The 21,272-nt window shown below is 36.4% G+C and overlaps 1 protein-coding gene across 2 annotated transcripts in view; it reads right to left on the bottom strand.

Moving 5' to 3' along the window:
• The window catches only part of CNTLN (centlein), a 313,278-nt gene that overhangs the window by 91,576 nt on the left and 200,430 nt on the right, over window positions 1-21,272 (bottom strand). The window contains exons 15-16 of one of the 2 annotated variants that reach the window (XM_042913157.1): window positions 17,857-18,392; window positions 3,425-3,605 (exon numbers count right to left, since the gene is read on the bottom strand). In XM_042913157.1, coding sequence (XP_042769091.1) covers window positions 3,425-3,605; window positions 17,857-18,392 — 717 coding nt within the window. The remainder of the gene's footprint in view (window positions 1-3,424; window positions 3,606-17,856; window positions 18,393-21,272) is intronic. The other variant, XM_042913158.1, reaches the window with a different exon arrangement.

The following is a 21,272-nucleotide window of genomic DNA, read 5'->3' as shown; positions in this document are numbered from 1 at the left end:
GAGGGTAAGAGAAATGAGGAAAGGGAGTCAAAGGTAAAAGAAAAAAATTAATTTACTTGTCACAGTCAGCATTCCATTCTGGGATATGGATAGAGTTTTATAGCCCATTTACACAAGGATTTATTGAATATTAGGACTCCTAGAAACCATCTAATGCTTTATATATTTTTAGTATTTTTCATTGTATGTGTATATGTAAAGCTCTATATACCATTATCCAAAATGATATGTTCTCTGGGGAAAAAAATATCCATAAATGCAGGAAAAGAAAATAAGTGACCAGAAAGCCTATTGCCTGGAAATAACCATGGTCAAAATTTTAGGATATTTTCATCTAGGTTATTCTGGAGAATGAAATGGAATTACACTATTCATATTATATTGAGTCTGCTTTTTACCTTTACTATACCAGAAACATAAGATAGTGTTTTGATATTTTGAAACACAAATTAAAAAAATTTTTTTTCTTATCATTGCCCCAGGAATTTCAGATTTGTAATTAGAGATGCCAGCAGATTAAAAAAATTTAAAAACGCTTCTCCAAAGCAAAAATTTAAATAGGAACATGTTTCTAAAGTATTATAAATCATACTACTAAAATATGTGGTCATATCTAAGAATTTATTGGCTGGGAAACAGGTACATTACCAATCTAGAAAATTCTTTTAAAAAAGGATTTTTTTTTTCAGAGATCCCAATTCCAGAAAAAATAATTATAATAAAAATGGTAGAAAAAAATAAATTTTATCCAGTGTTACTTTGGCAATGAGCCAAATATTTTATCTAAGATAGGGTTTTCCTTTAAACCAATTACTTTTCCTTTGAACTTGTTTCATTCTCAAAATGTTTGTTTTTGAAAGGCCTCATTTGAACTTTTTTAGAACCAGTATATCAGATATATATTTTTTTAAATGTTTCATTGGTATATTAGGCCTTAAGAGCCAGTCATGACACTATAAAAATGTCCCAGACAGAACTACCAAATTACCAGTATTCGTCACCAGACCTGATATCAAGTTAACTGGATCTAAATTAAAAAGAACCATTTCTAGTATTATTACTTACTAAAATTTCAGAAAAAATTTTAAAAATTTTAAACTTTGAAATCAGCACACTTAAAGTGTCTTTTTAATATGGAAAAATGTTAAAGGAAACTCAAGGAACTCAAGATGAGAAATTTGAAGAAGCAAACCTAGGATATAGTATGTATCAATAATTTGCATCTTTTTTTTTTTTTTTTTTTGCTGAGTAGTATTACATGGAATGGATGTATCACAATTTACCATTCAACTATGGAAGAAAATTTTGGTTGTTGTTAGTTTTTCAGGTATTAGAAATAAAGTTGTTATGACCATTCATATATAGGATTTTGGGGGTAAACGCAGATTTTCATTTCTCTGGGATAAGTGTCCAAGAGAGAAATAGTTGGGGTTGTATGATGTGTATGATTTGTTCTTTTCTTTTTTTTTCTTTTAAAGAAACTGCCAGTTGTTTCTCAGAGTGGGGTACCACTTTATATTATTATATGTGAGATCTAGTTTCTCTGCATCCTTGCCAGCATTCTGTTGTTTCCCAACAAAATCTTTATATATAAGAAGTATGAGTCATTTGTCACATATATGGTTTGTAATACTTCCTTCCAGTCTATAGCATGTCTTTATATCCTCTAAAGAGGTCCTTTCATGGAGCAAAATTTCTTAATTTTAATGATGTCTAACTTATTGATAATTTCTTTTAGGGATCATGCTTTTGATATCATCTCTAAAAATTATTCAGCAAGCCCAAAGTTCTGAAGATTTTTCCTTATGTTTCCCTCTAAAATTTTTATGATTTAATGTTATACACTTATATCTGTGATCCATTGCAAGCTAATTTTTGCACAAGGTGTGAGGTTCAGATATAGGTTCATTTTCTTGTCTAGGGATATCCAATTAATTACTCCAGCATTATTTATTGAAAAGACCATCCTTCCTCTATTGAATTGCTTTTGCCTCTCTGTCAAAAATCAGTTGTTTATACTTGTGAATTCATTCTAGATTCTGTATTCCATTATGTAAAAAATAAACCTTTCTTCCTCTCATGGTGGGCGTTTGTTGTAATCAGTCTTGACACTGAGTGGTAGGAATTGATGTCACAATCTTCACAAAATACTTATTTCTTATTAAAATTTCATTTGGTTCTTTTTTTATATCTTCTATTTCTTTGCTGAGACTTTCCATTGCATTCTTGAGATGTTCTATTTTTTCATTTGTTTCAAGTCTGTTTGTGACAGTTTGTTGAAGCATTTTTATGTCTTCTTTAAAATGCTTGTCATGTAGTTCCAACATCTGTGTCATCCTGTTATTGGCTTCTGTTGATTGTCTTTTCATTCAAGTTGAGGTTTTTCTGATTTCTTGCTATAATGAGTAATTTTCCATTGTATCCTGGACATTTTGCCTATTTTATTTTAAGACTCTGGATCTTATTTATTTCTTCTAGCAGGCCTCCTCTTATAGCACATTGGTGGAGCAAGGGAGCACCACCTCATTACTGCCAACTGGGAATGGGAAGTCCCCACCAAAGAGGTTGGGAGGAGCACCTCATTACTGCTTGGTGGAGGTGAAAGTTCAAATTCCCCAAAGGTTGATGCCATCCTGCCTGGGAGACGGAGCATGGACTTGTTTCTGCTCCTCACTTAGAGTCCAATGACAAAGTGGGGAGTGGGGAGTGAGAGGCTTTATAGATACAGGAGGTGTGACAGTCCCCATCTCTGCCCTTGGCCTTTGAAATCACCCTGCAAGGAAGGGAGAGGGTCATCTTTTCACTGATGGATGAACTCAGATGTCTAGCTCCTTATATGGCCTCTGATGACAAGATGGCAGGGAGTCATTACCATTGGCTCCTCATTTTGTCTTCTCTAACACCACCTGATGGGTGGAGGAGAAGTTGGGGGTGACTCCTTAGAGCCAGGTGAGAGTAAAAGCCTAGGTTCCCCACTAGGTCTTTATCAATGTGAGTAGAGGTAGGTTTGCAATTTTTTCTGTGGTATTTGGGTAGAGTAGGGTGATTACTGTGTAAAAATTTTCTATCTTGCTTGGCTGCCCCTTTCTTGGTCCTTTAACAAGAGAGAACAGGGTTTTATTGGGGCCTTTCATCATTTGATGAAAGTGTTTCCAGGTGGCAGGTTTATTCAGCACGCAGGCTGGGATATATGAGGCAGAATTAAAACTCATAAAACTCACCAATCATATTGTTCCTTGAGTCTTGTGATTCCTAACTAGTCTTCTTAAGAAATTATTAAAAAGTTGAGTATTTTCACCATATACTTCACAGAAAAAAAATTTTTTAAGGATGCAAATTAAATTATTAGCAACAAAAATAAGTTATGAAACATAAGATAAAATTAAAAACATAGCTTATAATCAAGGAACACTGTGTCATATACCTTTGGGGTCTTGCCATCTGTGTTTGAATATATTCGTACCATATCTTTTCCTTGCGTTTGGCTACCTTCTGTTTGGTCACTTTGTTTCTGGTCTCTTCCATCTTCTATAGCACTTATTTTCTGGGATGTTTCTACAATAATTGTTCCTAAATTTTGAGAGGTCTGCGCTTCGGGATCACTGCTTTTGGGAAAAAGTGGGGAATATGAAACGCAAGAAGAAGAGTTGTTAAATGTACCTATTTTAAGTTCAAGATCAAATACTGTTCTAGCACATATTGCACTTAAAGCTAGAAGTTTAATTTGAACATTTACTGGTCCTCTAAGAAAAAAATTAGTCTAAACATGTTTTACAGTCTGTGATTTCTGTTAATTCTGTACATGACCTCAAACTTACTAAGACGAATAAATAAGTAGGACTTCTTTAATTAACCTGATGGGACATCCACATTGGTGACTGAATTTGAACACCACTCACACAGAGACCTACTACTGCAGTAGAATGAACAGCCTTAAGCAAGCACTGGCCTGGGACTAGAGTTCTGACTATATGGCCCTTTCAGTTACTTACTGTCTCTGGACCATGTTTCTTCACCTGATAAATGTTATATTGCATCAGTGATCCTGATTTTTTTCACAACCAAATATCCTCTTTATTACAATTCCCTTAGGTATACCATATTTGAAAAGTGTATCTAGCAAAGAAAAAGAGTATGCCTATTGAAAAACGATTCAACGTCTTATTTACTTGCCATCTAAATGAAAAGAAAGTAAATGCCAAAAGGAAGTGTTTTACAAAATTGTAAAATCTCATCAAAAAATTAGAATATCTAGTACCAAATGCCTGGTAGTGCCACTTCTGTAGTATTTCCACTAAGCGCTAACTTGGGAAGCACATGTTTTAATGCTGCCAGGATTGGAGCACTTACTACTTTCTGGGCCAGGGCAGAAAGCTTTAACGTTTCTCACAGGAAAGTTTTCCCTGAGTCTGAGACAAGTTTTGAATCTCCGAGGCTTTCACCCACTGATCTCAGTTCCATCTCTTATGTCCACTCATCATTCAGTAAAATGTCCATTCATCATTCATTGCTAAGCACCAATTATGTGCCAGGCACTCTTCTAAGCACAAAGGATAAAGTACAAGGAATAAAGGAGACAGATATCTCTGCCCTTATGCAGCTTTCATCCTAAAGGGGTGGGTTCAGATAACAAGAAAATAAGTAAAATTATGTTAATAGTTTGTATTAATGAGAAGGAAGATTGATTGAAAGTGCTGAGGTTGAGTAGAACATTCAAATAAGTCTAATTCCTTTTCCACATGGATGATCTCTTAAATATTTGGATATGGTCATTTGATGCTTGAAACATCTCGTAAAAAAAACATCCCTAGCTTATTCAAACATTCCTATTATGTGTGCTTTTGAGATGTTTTTTCACCCTGGTCACTCCACCTTATCTTGATGGAGCATTATGTCCAGAATTCAATTTCATATTCCAAGGATACTATGTGAATTACTTAGTACAATTTCTGGTAGATGCAGACTAAAATTATGCAAGCTTTCTGGAATGTACATTGTACTGTAGACTCAAACAAGATTTAATTAAAACTTCCTAAAATATTTTTATGTATACTATTGCAAAGTCCCATATTTTCCCCATTGTATAGTTGAGCAACTGGCTTTTCCAGCTAAGTAATGGACCCACAAAATGCAGGCTGTGCCAGTGGCCTGGCCTCTATCAGAAATCTGAACTAAGTGAGCTGCATTTATAGTAAACACCTGTTCTGAATAATAGTAATTTGCAATAGCTGAACTTTTTGTTTCATGGAGGAAAGCTTTATTAATTATAAGGGAAAGGAAATATAAGGAATTAAGCAACTATAGTAAACATAAAGAGGGAGAGAAGTATAGAGAAGAACAAAGAAGGCTTAATACATCAAATCATGTACTCACAATATCCAACTTTCTGGCTAGGGAAGCCCTGCAATGAACTGCCAGGTTGGAGGCTCAGTTGAGGGTCTTGGGTAATTGAGGGTCCTGGGCCAGCGTCCTCCCCTCAGGTAAGACTTCCAACTAGCTATTCCAGCCAGGGCAATATATATACTACCCATGTGTGATTTATGATTAGTCATTAAGTTTGCCTAAGTGCAGTCCAGAGCGAGCTGGTTTTTCTCTGTTTCTCTTATCATATCTCACAATCTTAGGAGGCTGGGTGTCTGCATAGTCCTCTTCCCTCCCTGATCCATTCCAGGGGGCCAGCATGGTCTGGCTCAAGGAGGAGAGGCAAGTTAATCCCTCCTGGCATCAGAAACAGAAGGGCCAGTTCCAATCCTGAGGCCAGATATGGAAAGCCAACAAAGCCCCCCATAATTGTGTATGTGCAGATCTGGGCAGAAATGCGTGACAGGTCACACAAAACAACGTCTATACAGAACTCCTCACTGTCGAGGAAACCTGATACACACCAATCACAACCCTCCAACACAGCTTTAGCTAACTTACTTTACTCTACAGACCAGGACATACTGGTCATATAAAAATCAATCAATCAATCAATCAATCAATCAATCAATCCCTAACCTCCCAGCCAACCAATCAATCCCTAACCTCCCAGCCAACTATGCCCTGTTTCTGCATTGCTTCTTCTATAAAACTCCTTCTTGCCCAAAACCCTTAGGAAGAGTGCACCATAGATTGCTAGGCAGTGTACTCCTTCATTCCATGGATTGTTTTCACTTGAATGAAGGACTTCACACTCATTTCTAAACTGTATTATTTTTGTCATTTGATAGCATGTTTTTGTAATACTGCTCAACTATGAAAGATAAATAGTCATAAATATATAAATACTAACAAGGTCATAATTATATAATAAAGTATTTTATATTCATATATTAAGGACAAAGTTCTGCTTTTCTCAGCATTCAAGTAAATTTCTTATATTTCAGACTATGAAAAGCTAAAAGAAATAGAATGTTCTAAAGTCCTGAAGGTCCACTGTGGGATTTCTAATTGTTTGAGTATTATTTGCAGCTGAGTGATTCCTGAGAGTGTTCTGTCAGGCAGGAAATATAACACTTAATCCTCACAATGTAAAATCAAGTTCACTGCTAAGCAACTTAAATGACAATCTTATGTTTTAAGAGATATTGTATGATTGATCTCCCAAAATATGTGACCATCTGCACGTGTACCAATACGATGAAATTAGAACTGTGTTACTTAGCTTTCATGTATCTATTCACACATACATACTCACGCATGAGTAAACTGCACCACTTCTATTATGAAGAGTGTGGTAGTATCAACTGGTGAGATATAATTAGCTGAAACTAGGATTTCCTTGAAGACAGATAAATGATTAGTGGGTTTTAAGCTGAGTAGGATTTTATCTCTAATGGCTTTTGAGAACAAGGAAGAAAACCTTAGGGGTCAAAAAGAAATGGGAATGCAGATTCATCCTTCTTCCTCACCTTCATCAATTTGTTTTCAAGGTTTTTTTTTTTTTTTTTTTTTTTTTTTTTACCTGTCTGAAGACGAGGGCTTGACCCAATGATCATTTAAAACAGTGGCTCCTTGGGGCGCCTGGGTGGCGCAGTCGGTTAAGCGTCCGACTTCAGCCAGGTCACGATCTCATGGTCCGTGAGTTCGAGCCCCGCGTCAGGCTCTGGGCTGATGGCTCGGAGCCTGGAGCCTGTTTCCGATTCTGTGTCTCCCTCTCTCTCTGCCCCTCCCCCGTTCATGCTCTGTCTCTCTCTGTCCCAAAAATAAAAAATAAAAAAAAAAAACGTTGAAAAAAAAAAAAAATAAAACAGTGGCTCCTGGGGCACCTGGGTGGCTCAGTGGGTTGAAAGTCCAACTTTGGCTCTGGTCATGATCTCATGGTTTGTGAGTTCAAGCCCCTGCATGGGGCTCTCTGCTGTCAGTGCAGAGCCTACTTCAGTTTCTCTGTCTCCCTCTCTTTTTGCTCCTCCCCCACTTGCACTCACACATGCCCTTTCTCTCTCTCTCAAAAATAAACAAACAGTTGAAAAACAAAAACAAAAGAGTGGTCACCAAACTTGTCTACATATTGGAATCAGCTGGAGAGCTTAAAAAATAGTGAAGCTGTGGTAGAATCCCCTCCCTCAGGAATATGGTACGAAAAGACCTCAAGATAAGGGAAGGCAACCTGGCTGTGTGCATATGTGACGTCCCTCAGGTCCCTGTAACATGAGAGCACCCAATCAGCCTGTATGTTTATGCGTTACCCATATATGGGAGACAAAGAAATAGAAAATGCATAAAAGACTACACCACGTGGCATTCAGGGCTTAGCTTTTCAGGTACAAACTCTCTGAGCCCATGTCAGCACAAATAAACTCGCTTTCTGGTAAGAAAAGCCTCAGTGTCATGACTCTTTGTGCAAGAGTCCTTTTACAAAGCTTGCATCCCACCACAGAAGTTATGATTTAATTATTCTGGGGTGTGGCCTATGTAGAGGCTGCTTTCAGGCAACCAACCTGAACAAAAGAAATCTGAGTGAGGATGAAGGGCCCACAGTGACCCCCAAACCCCCGGCTGAATACAAATAGGCCCATTAGGCAACCCACCCAAGATATATGTAAGCCCTAGCTGACCAATGGGCTACTTACACTTGGACACGGGTACCAAAAAAGGAAAATTCCATACATTCCCATATCTCCTCACCTTCCCCATTTAACTACAGCCCCCCACCATTGTCTTGTGGGAGACAGTCTCTCCTTTGCTGTCCTGCCTGCTGCTCCCTTGTGGGGTATTCAGTAAACATCTCTCTCTTTTGTTCTGCCTTGAGTGAATTCTTTTACCACCTATACCCCCAGTTTCCACCCAATGGGGCTGCCCCACATTTGGTGGCCCCCATCCAATTGGAAAACCTCACATCTGAGCTTTGGAATCTTTATAAAATTCAGATAAATCTAATAGATGCAAACAAGTTTGAGAAAGACATTTTAAGATAAATTTCAGTTCTATGTCTCTGATTAAGCAATCTCCTAATTGTAAGGATGCCTTCCTCACTATACCAGCAAGAGATAGAGGACTCTAAATCCCTAGAAACTCTTACCAATGGCTAAGACAAGGGCTTAAATCTGCATAACAACTTTACCCTTGTATACTGTGCTTTTCCTGATAACCTCCTATGACAGACTCCTCACCCTCAACATCTTTTGTCTTTAGCTGAAGATAGTTTCAAGGTGATGGCATCAGTCATTTGGGGGAGTTACTCGGTTTTCCTGGGTCTCTCCCATATAAATAAGAGGTATACATGTTATTAAACTTTTTCCTGTTAATCTGTCTTATATCAATTTCATTATTAGACCAAAGACTCTAGACTTAAGGAAGAAGGGAAAACATTTCTGCCCCTACAGTTTTGGCAACCTGTGAAGGGACCATCACGACTCACTCCAGGGATGCTGCAGCTGACAGATTCTGGATTCTGGGACACAAGCTGGCAGAAGTTAAGAATTCTTACCCATCAGTCTCCTGGATCTCTGCATGTAGAGTCTGATGGAAGTGAGAATGGTAAGAGTCCTTATCTAAATTTAGACTAGCAGGAGACAATATTTGTGGAGCTTTTTGGTAAAATTTGGTCCTTAGGTAAAAATTTGTTATGAGCACTCTTGTTTTCTATTGATCCCTTTCCTCTCAGACTTGATAATTGCTTTCTTTTGTCTCTGTCATCTTATACTGTGTCTTTAGAGCTTGGCTTTATGTCAGTGAGAATATTCTGTCTTTAAGTCTGTCAATGGCCAGACGAGAGATCCTTTGAATTGGAAAAACTTCTGTAATTGAATTTTTTTTAATTTTTTTTAACGTTCATTTATTTTTGAGACAGAGAGACAGAGTATGAATGGGGGAGGGTGAGAGAGGGGGAGACACAGAATCTGAAACAGGCTCCAGGCTCTGAGCTGTCAGCACAGAGCCCGACGCAGGGCTCGAACTCACTGGCCGCGAGATCATGACCTCAGCCGAAGTCGGATGCTCAACCAACTGAGCCACTCAGGTGCCCCGAATTTTTTTTTTTAGAAAGCCCTTATCTTAAACAATTGTCTTATTGGTACCTATGGAAAGACCAAATTAAAAAGTGGACACAAAGAAGTGTAACAGCTAGCCCTAAGGATTTCCTTGACAATATGAAAGAACAGAAATTATATTCAGAACGAAAATTAGAGTCCATATCTGTGAGAATGATTCATTTTTAGAAATACCAAATAAAAGTTGTGCTGTCTAGTTAACAAAAGGTTTACAACCTATTGGAAATATGTATGAACCCCCCCCCCCCCCCCCGACCAACAATTGAGTCCCAAGCCCTTAGACACTTCACTTCCTGGTTCTTCCCCACTCCATTTCATGGGCTTATTTTTCTCGGGCTTTGCCATGAGCATGCGCCAAAGAACTGAAGTCTCTGTGTCACCTCAAGAATGTACATTTGTTTCAATCAAACTACTTTTTGCCTTACACAGGCATAGGCAATGTCAGGGTAAGGCTATCATCTCTGTAGCGCTCAGCCAATGAGGAATCAGGGGAGGGACTTGCACACTAGGAGATAAATTGCCTTTCCAAGTGTGCTTGTCCATCAGACACCCACTCTTGCAAGAACCTTGATTAAAGCCTTGCTTCACTGTGCTCCCAGTATCTGTGTCCCTCCTTTGATTGGGTCAGTGGGCTTATTTGTCACAATATCTAATATAAATTCCACGTTCTTCCACACCCATTTATCTCCAATTCCCTGTTCCTGGCCTTCTAGAATATCTTTTGGCTATCTGGGACTCTTGTTTAAATCTTCCCACCTCTCTGCAAGTTTCTACAAAACCAGAAATGTGGCTCTGGCAGCAATTGAAAGCTCACCGGTCACCAACCCTCAGACCTCACCTATTCAACTCAAACTGCTTGTAGTATTGGGACTCTGGAAACAGAATTGTCCTGCACTTAAGAAAAAGGAAAAACTTAAATTACCCTGGACCTCTAATAAGAAGCAAGTATGTCCCAAAAACTCCATCTTGGAGAAAACTTACTTTCTCTATGCCTTCGTGATAGAAGTTTTCTGCCCCCATCTTCTGTAGGACCTAAGAGCCATTCTTTAAAATGCAAACATTGGGGATAAGTTTCTCATCAAAAAAGAAAAGGGAGGTGGATATTTGGAAAATTGGGCAAATGAAATACTAAAGATCCAAGAGGTACCTAAAACAAAAATCATTAAGGCTGACATAACTCCTACTATTTCCCTCTATCAGTCTTTACCTGAATGCTCACATTTCACTAATTCTTTGTCTGAACTGCCTTTCCACTCTGAAGAGACTATTAAACAGTTACCTTTTAAAACAAAATCACTTGCGACTGGGGGCAATACTCCTCAGCTATCTTCCACTCCTTGGTCAAAGGCTGAATTAAGAGCCATAGTTAAAGAATTTCTTAAACTAAGGGAGAACCCTCAAAAGTTGTTGTAAATGGGTTACTTCCTGTGATTGGTGGAAAGATTAAAAAAGCAGAATATTAGGGGCATCTGTGTGGTTCAGTTGGTTAAGCATCCGACTTCAGCTCAGGTCATGATCTCATGATTTGTGAGCTTGAGTCCCATGTCAGGCTCTGTGCTGACAGCTCAGAGCCTGAAGCCTGCTTCGGATTCTGTGTCTCCCTCTCTGCCCCTCCTCCCAGTCCTGCTTGCGTGTGCTCTCTCTCTCTTTCTCTCAGAAAAATAAACATTAAAAAAAATTTTTAAAAAGCAGAATATTAGATCCGCAAAAGTTTTCATAAATGGATTACCTCCTGTGATTTGGTGGGTAGATTAAAAAAATAGAAATTAGATGGGAAGCTATGAGTCTGACTGAATTTGTGAATAAAGCTGATATTCCGTGCTTGACAGGAATTTTTTTTTAGGGCTTCTCTCCTAAACTAAATATACCCAGAGGGGAAGAAAAACATTCAACATAGTTGGATGGGTGTGACAGTTCTTAGATACCTTGTAGCAATTCTTTGAGGAATTCAAACAGCTGTCTTTGTTTTAAAACATCTAGTCTTTATAGGACCTTAGGTAAGGTTCCAGAAACAATTAAAAGTCCACCAATCCTTTTCACCATTCCCAAAACCTCTGCTATTTATTTCAAAAGGCTTGTAAACATTGGCCTTGGGAAACCAAAGTTCTTCTTAAAGGAGCTTGCATTCCTTCCCTGTGCCTTTGAGATGTAAATGTTCTACAAACTTCAAGGAGGTAATTCTTAACAGAAGAACAAAAGGGGAAAAGGTCATTTGAAATTTAGGCAAATAAAAAATCAGTCTTCTCCACAAATATTAGTAAAAACAAAAAAAATCTTTAGCCATCTGAACAGATAAATTTAACTCATTTCTACTGTTCTTTTAATAGTAAGTTCTACATTTTCATAGCTGTCTCATGTCTAAAATTTTAAGGTCTCTGTATGTCCGTATATGTATGCTGTAGATTTGTGATATTTTTCTGCCTCCAGATTATATTACCAAAATTAACTTGAAAAATAGCTCTATTTAATTCACATAAAGAAAATTAAACACTTATATAAATTGAATTCTCAGAAATTAACAAAAATGGACCCATATGTTTCTCAAGTTCACATGACTTGGTATAATCTTTGGTAAATAAAAACTAGTTTAAGTTTGTTGGTTTCATTAAAATAGGTATGTCTTTAGATTTATCAACATTGAATATAATGCAGAGATACAAATTTTATTCTGCCTTGGTTTACTAGTCAAATAACTTCATGTTGTATCTCTTACGAGATTTATCAGCAAGGATAACTTAGGGTGATGGCTGGCTGTGTCTAATGTCTCATGAAGCTTTCAGTGGTAGTCTAAACATAATTATTGGAAGCCAGTGATTAAGATAGACATTAGTAGTGGTAAGAGTTTTTAGGTAAACTTTTTAACAGAGATTACGTTTAACAGTATGTGTTCTTAAAAACAGTTCCCCAAATATCTTAGGTAAGTTGAAACTTTAAAGTTTTGCTAACTTAAATTCAGAGAAATTCACTGAATATCTAGATCATTTCCAAATAAGATAATATAATTACTAAACATGGGCCTATCTACTTCTGGTTGTTACAGAGGAATTAAAGAACTATTTGGGTCTCTTAGTAAACATGTCTTGTTGCATATTGAAAGACTGTACATTATGGAATGTACTCATAAATTTGGCAATCTAAAGAATGCTATTGCAACACACAGTTCACAATTGCTTCCTTAGTTTTCACTAGAAATTAAGGTTTCTAAGGGTTAGGAATTCTAATTAATAAATGTAACTAAAACTGTTAGAAATAATATGAAAAACATCTCTAAATGCAAGAAAAGTAAGATATATGTTTCCAGTAAAAAAAAAAAAAAAAGGAATAGAAATGCATTTTGTTGAATGAAAATAAAGTGAATATCTCAACATAAAACTGGTTATTTAAAAATGGAAAAGAGGAAAATCAAGACAAAATCTGAAACTTGTAGAAAGTCTGCGGAAAGGAATCTTTAGAAAGGAATTTTATGGATGGACAGGACTGGCTAAGATAAAAATTAATTTAATTGAGTGCATTTTAATATCAAAAGGCAGCTGCTACAATTTTACAAATTGATTCTGTCTATGGTAAAAGGATAACGTTTTCTTGACTATCTGTGTATTCTTCATAAGAGACTGTGAAAGGTTGTTCTTTACCTTTTAAACTAATCTACATTGAAGGCAAAGATTTTGTGTTTTTATCAAAATAATTCCCTGTGCTTTGTTATTTTTATGATCAGGTTTTTGATTATTTAAATAAACCTAGTCCTCTTGATACAAAGAAAGAAGTTTTGCTGAGAAGTATGTAAACTTCTGTATTTGCCTGTGAAGTTTTGGTCTTGTCCCTTAAACAGATAACTAAGTATTATCTCACAGTGACCCATGATCAAGTGGCCAAAACGTTTTGATATTCTTGACAAACTTCCCCAAATCATATTCTAAATGAAGTCTTTCTGACCTGGAAGAAACTCAGATATTTCAGAAGGTCCCTGGAACATTTCAAAAAATGTATTAAGCTAATTAGGCTGATTTGATATGTTAAATTATATGGGAAGTGTTGTCAAATTGAGAGGCTAAGAGAAAAATTACCAGGTGTACTCACAACCGCAAAGAAAAGACCCCCCCCCACCCCCCCTCCCCCGCTGTTCCCGAAACCAGCCAGGGCGTGCCCGGTTGTAGTCTGACATAAAGGCGGGAACCAATCAAGTTCTGCTGAATGGTTTAAAATAAAGGCAGGAACCAATCGAGTTCTGCTGAGCATTCAAATTTAAATGTTAACCAACAACAGCTCTGTAACCTCTAAAAAAGGCCCTAACTTGTTTGTGCGGGGCTATAAAAGAAGCTGTAAGACCCTTACTCGGGGCCTCTTAGCGCCACTGGCAACGAGTGCGCGGAGGACCAGGTTCGAACCTGCAATAAACGACCCTTGCGGCTTGGCTTTGATTCTGGACTCTGGTGGTTTGTTTTCGGGGGGGGGGGGGGGGGGGGGGGGTCTCTCGAATCGGGGCATATCAAAATAAGTGATGCTAAACTTTTTTGGTTATATTTGTGTAGAAATATGTTATTAATTTAAGTGTACTGGAATTTGCGTGAAATTCCTAAAAATCTGATTTGTCCTGACATAATGTTATCATTTATAATTCGAGTTGTTATCTTGAAATATTATATATCACAGAAATAACCAAATTTCCTTGTTAACTGCATTTTTAAAAAATGTTTATTTATTTGAGAGAGTGTGAGCAGGGAAGGGGCAGAAAGAGGGGGAGAGAGAGTCAGTCCCAAGCAGGCTCTGCTCTGTGAGCGCAGAGCCTAACGTGGGGCTCAATCCCATGAACTATGAGATCATGACGTGAGCTGAAACCGAGCCTGAGGCATACAAGAATGAGCCACTCAGGCACCCCTCCTGTCAACTGCATTGTAAGGAACTCTCACCAGATCTTTAACCATGGCCGTTTTTTTAACTCTTTGTCATTTACAGACTTATTGTTTTACACTGAAACTTTTGCAAAAATGTTTGGAAAATGCTTGATCTCCAAGGAGACTCATGAAAAATATTCCAAAATACAAGTTTCTAATACCTTTAAGATCATAAAACTGGATAAGAGTTTCCAGAACATAAGGGGAAAACTGGATTCAAGCAGAACAAAAATTAGTAACATGGGACTTAATGAACTCGTAAGGATGATTATAAGTTTTGTAACTTTGTTTTATTGCTAATTTTTTAAATGTTGTGTTTTTCCAGATTTAAGAAAACTTTTCCTCTTAAGTTAGCAAGGACTTACAGCAATTTGGTAAAATGGACCTGTGTAAACAATTGAAACATCTTTTTCTCCTTAAATGATCCCTCCAGAATTTGGAAACTCTTAGTGAACATTCTTATATTTTCATGGCAATCTATTTTTTTTTTTTTTTAGCATAAATTCAATAAGAATCTGTTCTCTTGGTATCATGACATAATTGGAAACAATGAGTATATTACCAAAGTTTTGACTGGAATGTCATATTTTAGAGAGGTATGCATAGACTCAGATTATGACCAGACAGCTTTAAGGAAGAAAGGTGACTTTATGGAGTCAATAAAACTTCTTGAAAAAACATCCTGGTAGCTTGTTTACAGGGTTCCCGGCAGCCATACCAGGTAAGCAAGGATGGTTACTTCCCAGCAGGTGAAGAAACCTCAGGATATTTGAAGGACTTCAAGAAGAGAGAAATTTACCCCAATCTATTGCTATTGCAAGCAATTCCAGTGGCAAATTCTTGGATTGGCATCTTGGCCTTGAGAAGCTTTGGAAAAGTTCAGTCTGAAACTCCTTATGAAAAGTTTCAGCAAAACAGATTTAAGAAGAGTCTATACAGTCAACCACTATCTTTGTTGGACTTATGTAAATAATCAGGCCAAGTTTATTGAAACTAGGTTTGTTCTGCAAACAAATTAATCTTAATTTGGCTGTCTTTAGTAGAAATTAAGGTGATTTAAAAGAGAATAATTATGTTTCAATAACACACCTTTGTGAATATTAGATTCTAGTTCTGATTAATTACCTTGAGGGTTTGTTGTTTACCTATAAACTAGATGGAATCCTGAATTCTTCTGGTTTCCTCAAATATCTGGCTATGACTCTCCAAACTAATGTTTCCACTTGGAATCAAACTAATCACTGAGAACTAAAACTGCCTTTTTCCCCCCACAAAGCTCTGCAAAATGAAGCTAGATCACTTCATATACACTTCAGAGAAACCACCACAATAGCTCATGTTTAGATAATCTTCATGCCTATTGCTGTGTGGGCCACTCAGAAAGTTTACCTAGGGGCGCCTGGGTGGCTCAGTCGGTTAAGCGGCCGACTTCGGCTCAGGTCATGATCTCGCGGTCCGTGAGTTCGAGCCCCGCGTTGGGCTCTGTGCTGACAGCTCAGAGCCTGGAGCCTGTTTCAGATTCTGTGTCTCCCTCTCTCTCTGACCCTCCCCCGTTCATGCTTTGTCTCTCTCTGTCTCAAAAATAAATAAACGTTAAAAAAAAAAAAAAATTAAAGAAAGTTTACCTAAACAACCAATGACATCACTGGAGATATTCAAACTGCAAAGATGCTTCAGCCCCTACCTCTAGAAATGTCTTCTCTCCACTGGCTGCCTTCAGGATTCAAGATTGATTTTATAGTCTGCTCCAATCATTAACCTCTGTTTTTATTTCACTTCCATAGAAATGCCTTTTTAAATGCCTCATTTCTCACACAAAATAGGCCTAACTTTGGGAGCCCACCTGCAAGACCCACCTGCTGAAATAAGACACAACTGTTTAACTAAACTGACCTATTCTCAGGACTGTGACACTGGTTCTGTGAGATATGAAGCAATCAATCTGTCAGCTTAGCTTCTGGACTGTGAAACTTCTCGGGGAATTTTCAAAGGTGTGATAGTAGGGGAACAGAATTTGCCACCCGCAAATATGTCTCTTTGGCATACGAATTACTTTTAGGAAACAACAGACATAGGACAAGTTCTGAGAATCAAGTAGAAGTTACCCTTTTTTAAGAGACACTGGCATGCATAAGGAAAATCTCCATTTGTAAGTGTGTAGGCTTCCTTATACCAGGAAGCGATGGATGAGTCTAAATCTGTAAAAATTCTTCCCAATGAAGAAGACAAGGGCTTAACTCTGCATAAGAACCTTACCCTTGTTTATTATGCTTTTCCTGATAACCTCCCATAACTGACACTTTGACCTCATCTTCTTTTGTCTTTAGCTGAAGGTGGTATTGAAGGTGATGGTTTTGGCTGTTTTGGGGGGAGTTACTGAGTTTTCTTGGGCCTCTACCATGTATACAGGAGGTATGCATATTATTAAACTTCTGATACTTTTTCTCTTGTTAATCTTTCTTAAATCAATTTCATTATGAGACCAGCCAAAGAACCTAGAAGGGAAGAAGGGAAAACTCTTCCACCCCTACACCATCCAGGGACATCCCAAATCTGAAACACATGTCTTTTGGGGATTAAAAAAAAAAAAAAAAAAAAAAAAACTTAGACAAATAAAAGGAAATACATGCCACTATAAAACAAGACAGAATTATGAAAATAGTTCTATTTGTCTGTTGGCAACTCTGGCAACACTGAACTTCCCTATTACATAGATATAAAAAGAGGTGTTCTACTATCCACCTGCCTTTGTGGTTTTACTGATGTGCTTCAAGTACATATACGAATGTATAGCCAGGGGTAAGGAAAAGAAATATTATAGATTTTTAGTATTCTCCTGTTGCTATTCACTAGGTGTTATATAACTTAGGACCAGGAATTTATAGAGCTTTAACTTTAAAGAACTGATTTTTAACCATTCAATTAAAGTTAGTACAATGACTTTGCATAATACATACATGAAATAATTAGTGAAGATGGTTCTTAATTTAAAGGATGTTAAACAGCTTGTAGACATCTGGTAACAAGCTGAAATGGGTCATTCAAAATTTATCTAACTAAATTAAGGGGGAAAAATGTTTCTCCTCCCAGGTTGGCATGTCACAAGATAACTAAACCGACTTAGTAGGCTTGCCTGGGAATCCTTAGCTGTCAGTGGTGAATATGCAAAGGGCCAGCAAATTAAATCAACCTGCCAAACTGTCAATTTCAAGCCTCATGACTGCATGAAAATAGCATCACTGGAAGAAATCAAGCATTGCCTTCTTTTGGGTTTCCTGGCACCTATTCAAATACTCATGCAGTTGTGGCTAATTTTGCATGCAAATTTCAGTCAATAAGCTCAGAACAAGACCTCCCAAGATATTTCAAAGGATCTGACAGTATTTTTTCTGAATACCAAATCGACAGTAGTTGAAATTCAATCTCCATTTGCTGGTGCTTTACATATGCACAGTGTCCCCACCACAGAGCTAAGTTAATGAGAGCCTTACCTGCTTTCACTCACATCCTCCCAGCCGTCCTTGCTGAGGTTCTCAAACATATTGCTCATAACCTTGATGGAGTGATTGAGAACAGTGTGGTAACGGCCCACAGGGCACTTTTTCTTGGCGGCTTTAAATTTAACCTTGGTAGTGGTTGTCTTACAATCATATTGTCCAGATCTCACTTCCGTGGTGGCCATCTCAGATTTAGCTTTGTCTGCTAATTGCTGCAGTTTCTCCATTGAATTCTTCAGCTCTTCATTTTCATTTCTCAAACCATTAGCTTCTGCCACTTGTCTCCTTAGGGAAGTGACTTCTCTCTCCAGCTCACTGATTTTTACTTGAAGTCCAGCTTTATCTTTTTCTACTTCTTTACTCCCCCTTTGTAGCTGTTCTAGCTCTTTTTCCCTGTCCTCTGCATCTTCCTGTTGCTGCTTTAAGAGTGATTGCAGGAAGTCATTTTCTTTCATTAATTTTTTATTCCCTTCTTTTAATTTTCTTGACCTTTTCTCAAAAGATTTTAGCCGACTTTCCAATTCAATGACCTAAACATTAGAGTTTAATTTATTCTTTTAAAAGTCCAAAAACCATAATCTGCTGTATATTTTTTATCATTTCTAACTTATGAAAATAAAATTACACTTAGCACAAGGACAAAATAAATCTAAAGTACTTAATTTCTAAATAATTCTAAGGTGGTGTAGATAAATACATTATAAAATGCAATAATACATCTGTTAAATAAAGGACAGATGGTAAAAGAAGTTAAAATTCTACACAAAGTGACACAGAACTAAGTATGCTAATAAACTTTGCAGTTTTCTGAGATAAGCACTTTAGCTATGTAGTCTAATTATTGTGAAAACATATTTTCAGAGAAAAAAACAATTTATACAAAATCTAAAAATAGATACATAGAGAAACTTTATTAATAAAATAACAATTTTCTTCAATATCTAACAATCATATGAAAAAATGGTTACCTAGTTAAAAAAATAATCTACCAAGTCTACTTTATTCTAAGTGAGAAAAATGTAATTTTAGCAGTCATGAGGTCCTTAGTTTATACAATAAGGAAACATTTACCAAAAAAAGTCTAACAACTTAAAATTACAATTATTCCAATATTGCATTAATTTATTTCAACAAACAATGTTCATGTTGTAGGACAAAGAAATGAAAACATACAATTTCTGACCTTAAGAGATTTCAAAAACTATTTGGAAAGAAAGGCACATGCGTAAATAAAACTGATTAAGGACAGGATCTAAGTGCCGTAAGTCTGGGCAAAAAGGACAAAGCAATTAATTCTAAGCCATGAATATGAAACTTTCAAAGAGTTGATTTCAGTTTAAATCTTGAAAAACAAATAATCACTATTGTTTGTAAAGTACAGTTTACGGAATGGCTTCATAAACATGATCTCTCTAGATCATCCCAAAACCATGTGAGGTAAGTAGAGCCAACAATTATCTTCCCAGAAGAGGATACAGAGGGTCTGAAAACTTAAATAATGCAGAGAGGTAAACATTCTTTGAACTGGGATTCAAATTCAAGATTTTGCGCCCCTCACAGTATTCTACAAGCTATGTGGGGAAGAAGAGTCGCCCAGATACACATGGGAAATGAACAAAGGACTGGAGTCAAGCAAGAAATCTAAATGATTGGGAAACTATATAGACTCATTTTTACTTTTAAAACAATTCTTCAAAGGTGAAAACATATTTGATGTATTGAAAACCAAGGATATAAAATATTCCAGAAATCTGCAAGATGAAAATATGCACATATTTACCACTTTCCAGTTTACTGGATTTAGTTAAGGTGGTGAAGATGTAAGCTGTTTCCTAAACATTACTTTCAGTCATTTCTGATTTACCTGTACTTCTACACCCCCTACTTTTCTTGTGAGGTCGACCTTCTTCATTTAATTCAACAGATTTTACTGATTAGTTATCCTGTCCCAGGACATGGATATTTCCCAACACAATATTAAGAATCTCATCTAATTTAAATTTGCTTTTCTGTAATATGATACATTCCCTTACTGTTAGATCTATGTCTTTATAGGGCTTACTCTTGACCTGGAGTAGAGGTATATGAAAGAGCTTGTATCAGACTATTGCAGACCTCTGTGCATATATGCAAGAGAAATTCTATTGTTCCTTTTCAATGCAAATACTTCACTGAAGAGCTGGATAAAGTGACAAAAAATACAGTGTTCAAGAACACATGAACTCTGGTTAAAAATCATTTACTTTTTCAAAATCATTGTATGCCAAATTTTATTCTCCATTTAGTAAACACTACTACCAGATAGGGAATATCACCTTTTTACAACCTCTTCAGTTTCTTAGTGGTTTTAATCACTGCAAACAATAGTATAGTTTTCATATATATATTTTAAAATATTTTAACAGGTTAATTCCATGGTGGAGTAAATAGAATAAACTGTATTTTTTAAAATCTATTTTGTGGAAGTAAGCAATTATACTGTTTTTAAAAAAATTGATTTTGACAGTAGTGATATAAAAATATTAAGAAACAGTATGGTCTTGGGGATATTGAATATTTTCTGTGCTATATCTTACTTCCAGCTCAGGTTACTTTAACCTGGTAAAATATTTAACCTATTTTAAAGTTTCCTTATCTGTGAAATGGGATTAGTAACATCTGTCTTGTAGATTATAAGTATTGAACATGATCATACACCACAATTCCTCATAGACAGTGAGTTCTAAACAGTTTATCATCACCATTACCACCTCATTATTGTCTCTATTATTATTATTAATCATAACAGCTACTTAATAAAATTACTTGAGCTGAAATATAATTACTTGCATTAAATATTGCTGAATTAGATCAAATTAAATCAACTTTGTACTTTTGATTAAAATATGTTATGAACAAATGTAACAAACACCTTAAGTATGAGATTTCAATTCTGGAAATTAGCATTATCTTTTTCTTTTGACTAAAATCCATTTATGTTAGGTACAACTCATGAAAATTTTATATAACACTGGAAAAATGTCTGTTTAAAGTCTGTTACATTTAAAATGTTTAAGTATGTTAACTGCCTAAAGTGAATCTATGTTTACTCATAAGAACTGGTCAAAATTAAGCTCATTTAAGTTTAAAATGGAGGACAAATAACAAAACAGAGACACTACTTCCCATAGTCCATAGCACATATTAAAGTGTTGTTCAAAGTACACTCTTAAAATTGTTGTTAACCTGATGTTAAGCCTCCAGAAATAGAAAAGAAAATTTCAATATATATTTGAAAATGAAAGCCTAGGGATTTGTTAAAGGTATTTGATTTTTCTGTAAATCAGCTCAAGTGCATACTTTTCCTCCAGTACTGATCATTTAAATAATTTACCAGAAAGGTAGTTCCTTTCAAAACTGAAATAAAACAC

Source organism: Panthera leo, chromosome D4 (assembly GCF_018350215.1).
Source record: "Panthera leo isolate Ple1 chromosome D4, P.leo_Ple1_pat1.1, whole genome shotgun sequence".
In the NCBI taxonomy this organism is placed as follows: Eukaryota; Metazoa; Chordata; class Mammalia; order Carnivora; family Felidae; genus Panthera; species Panthera leo.
The sequence above is the reverse complement of the archived record's forward strand: the minus strand, read 5'-3'. Positions and strand labels throughout refer to the sequence as shown.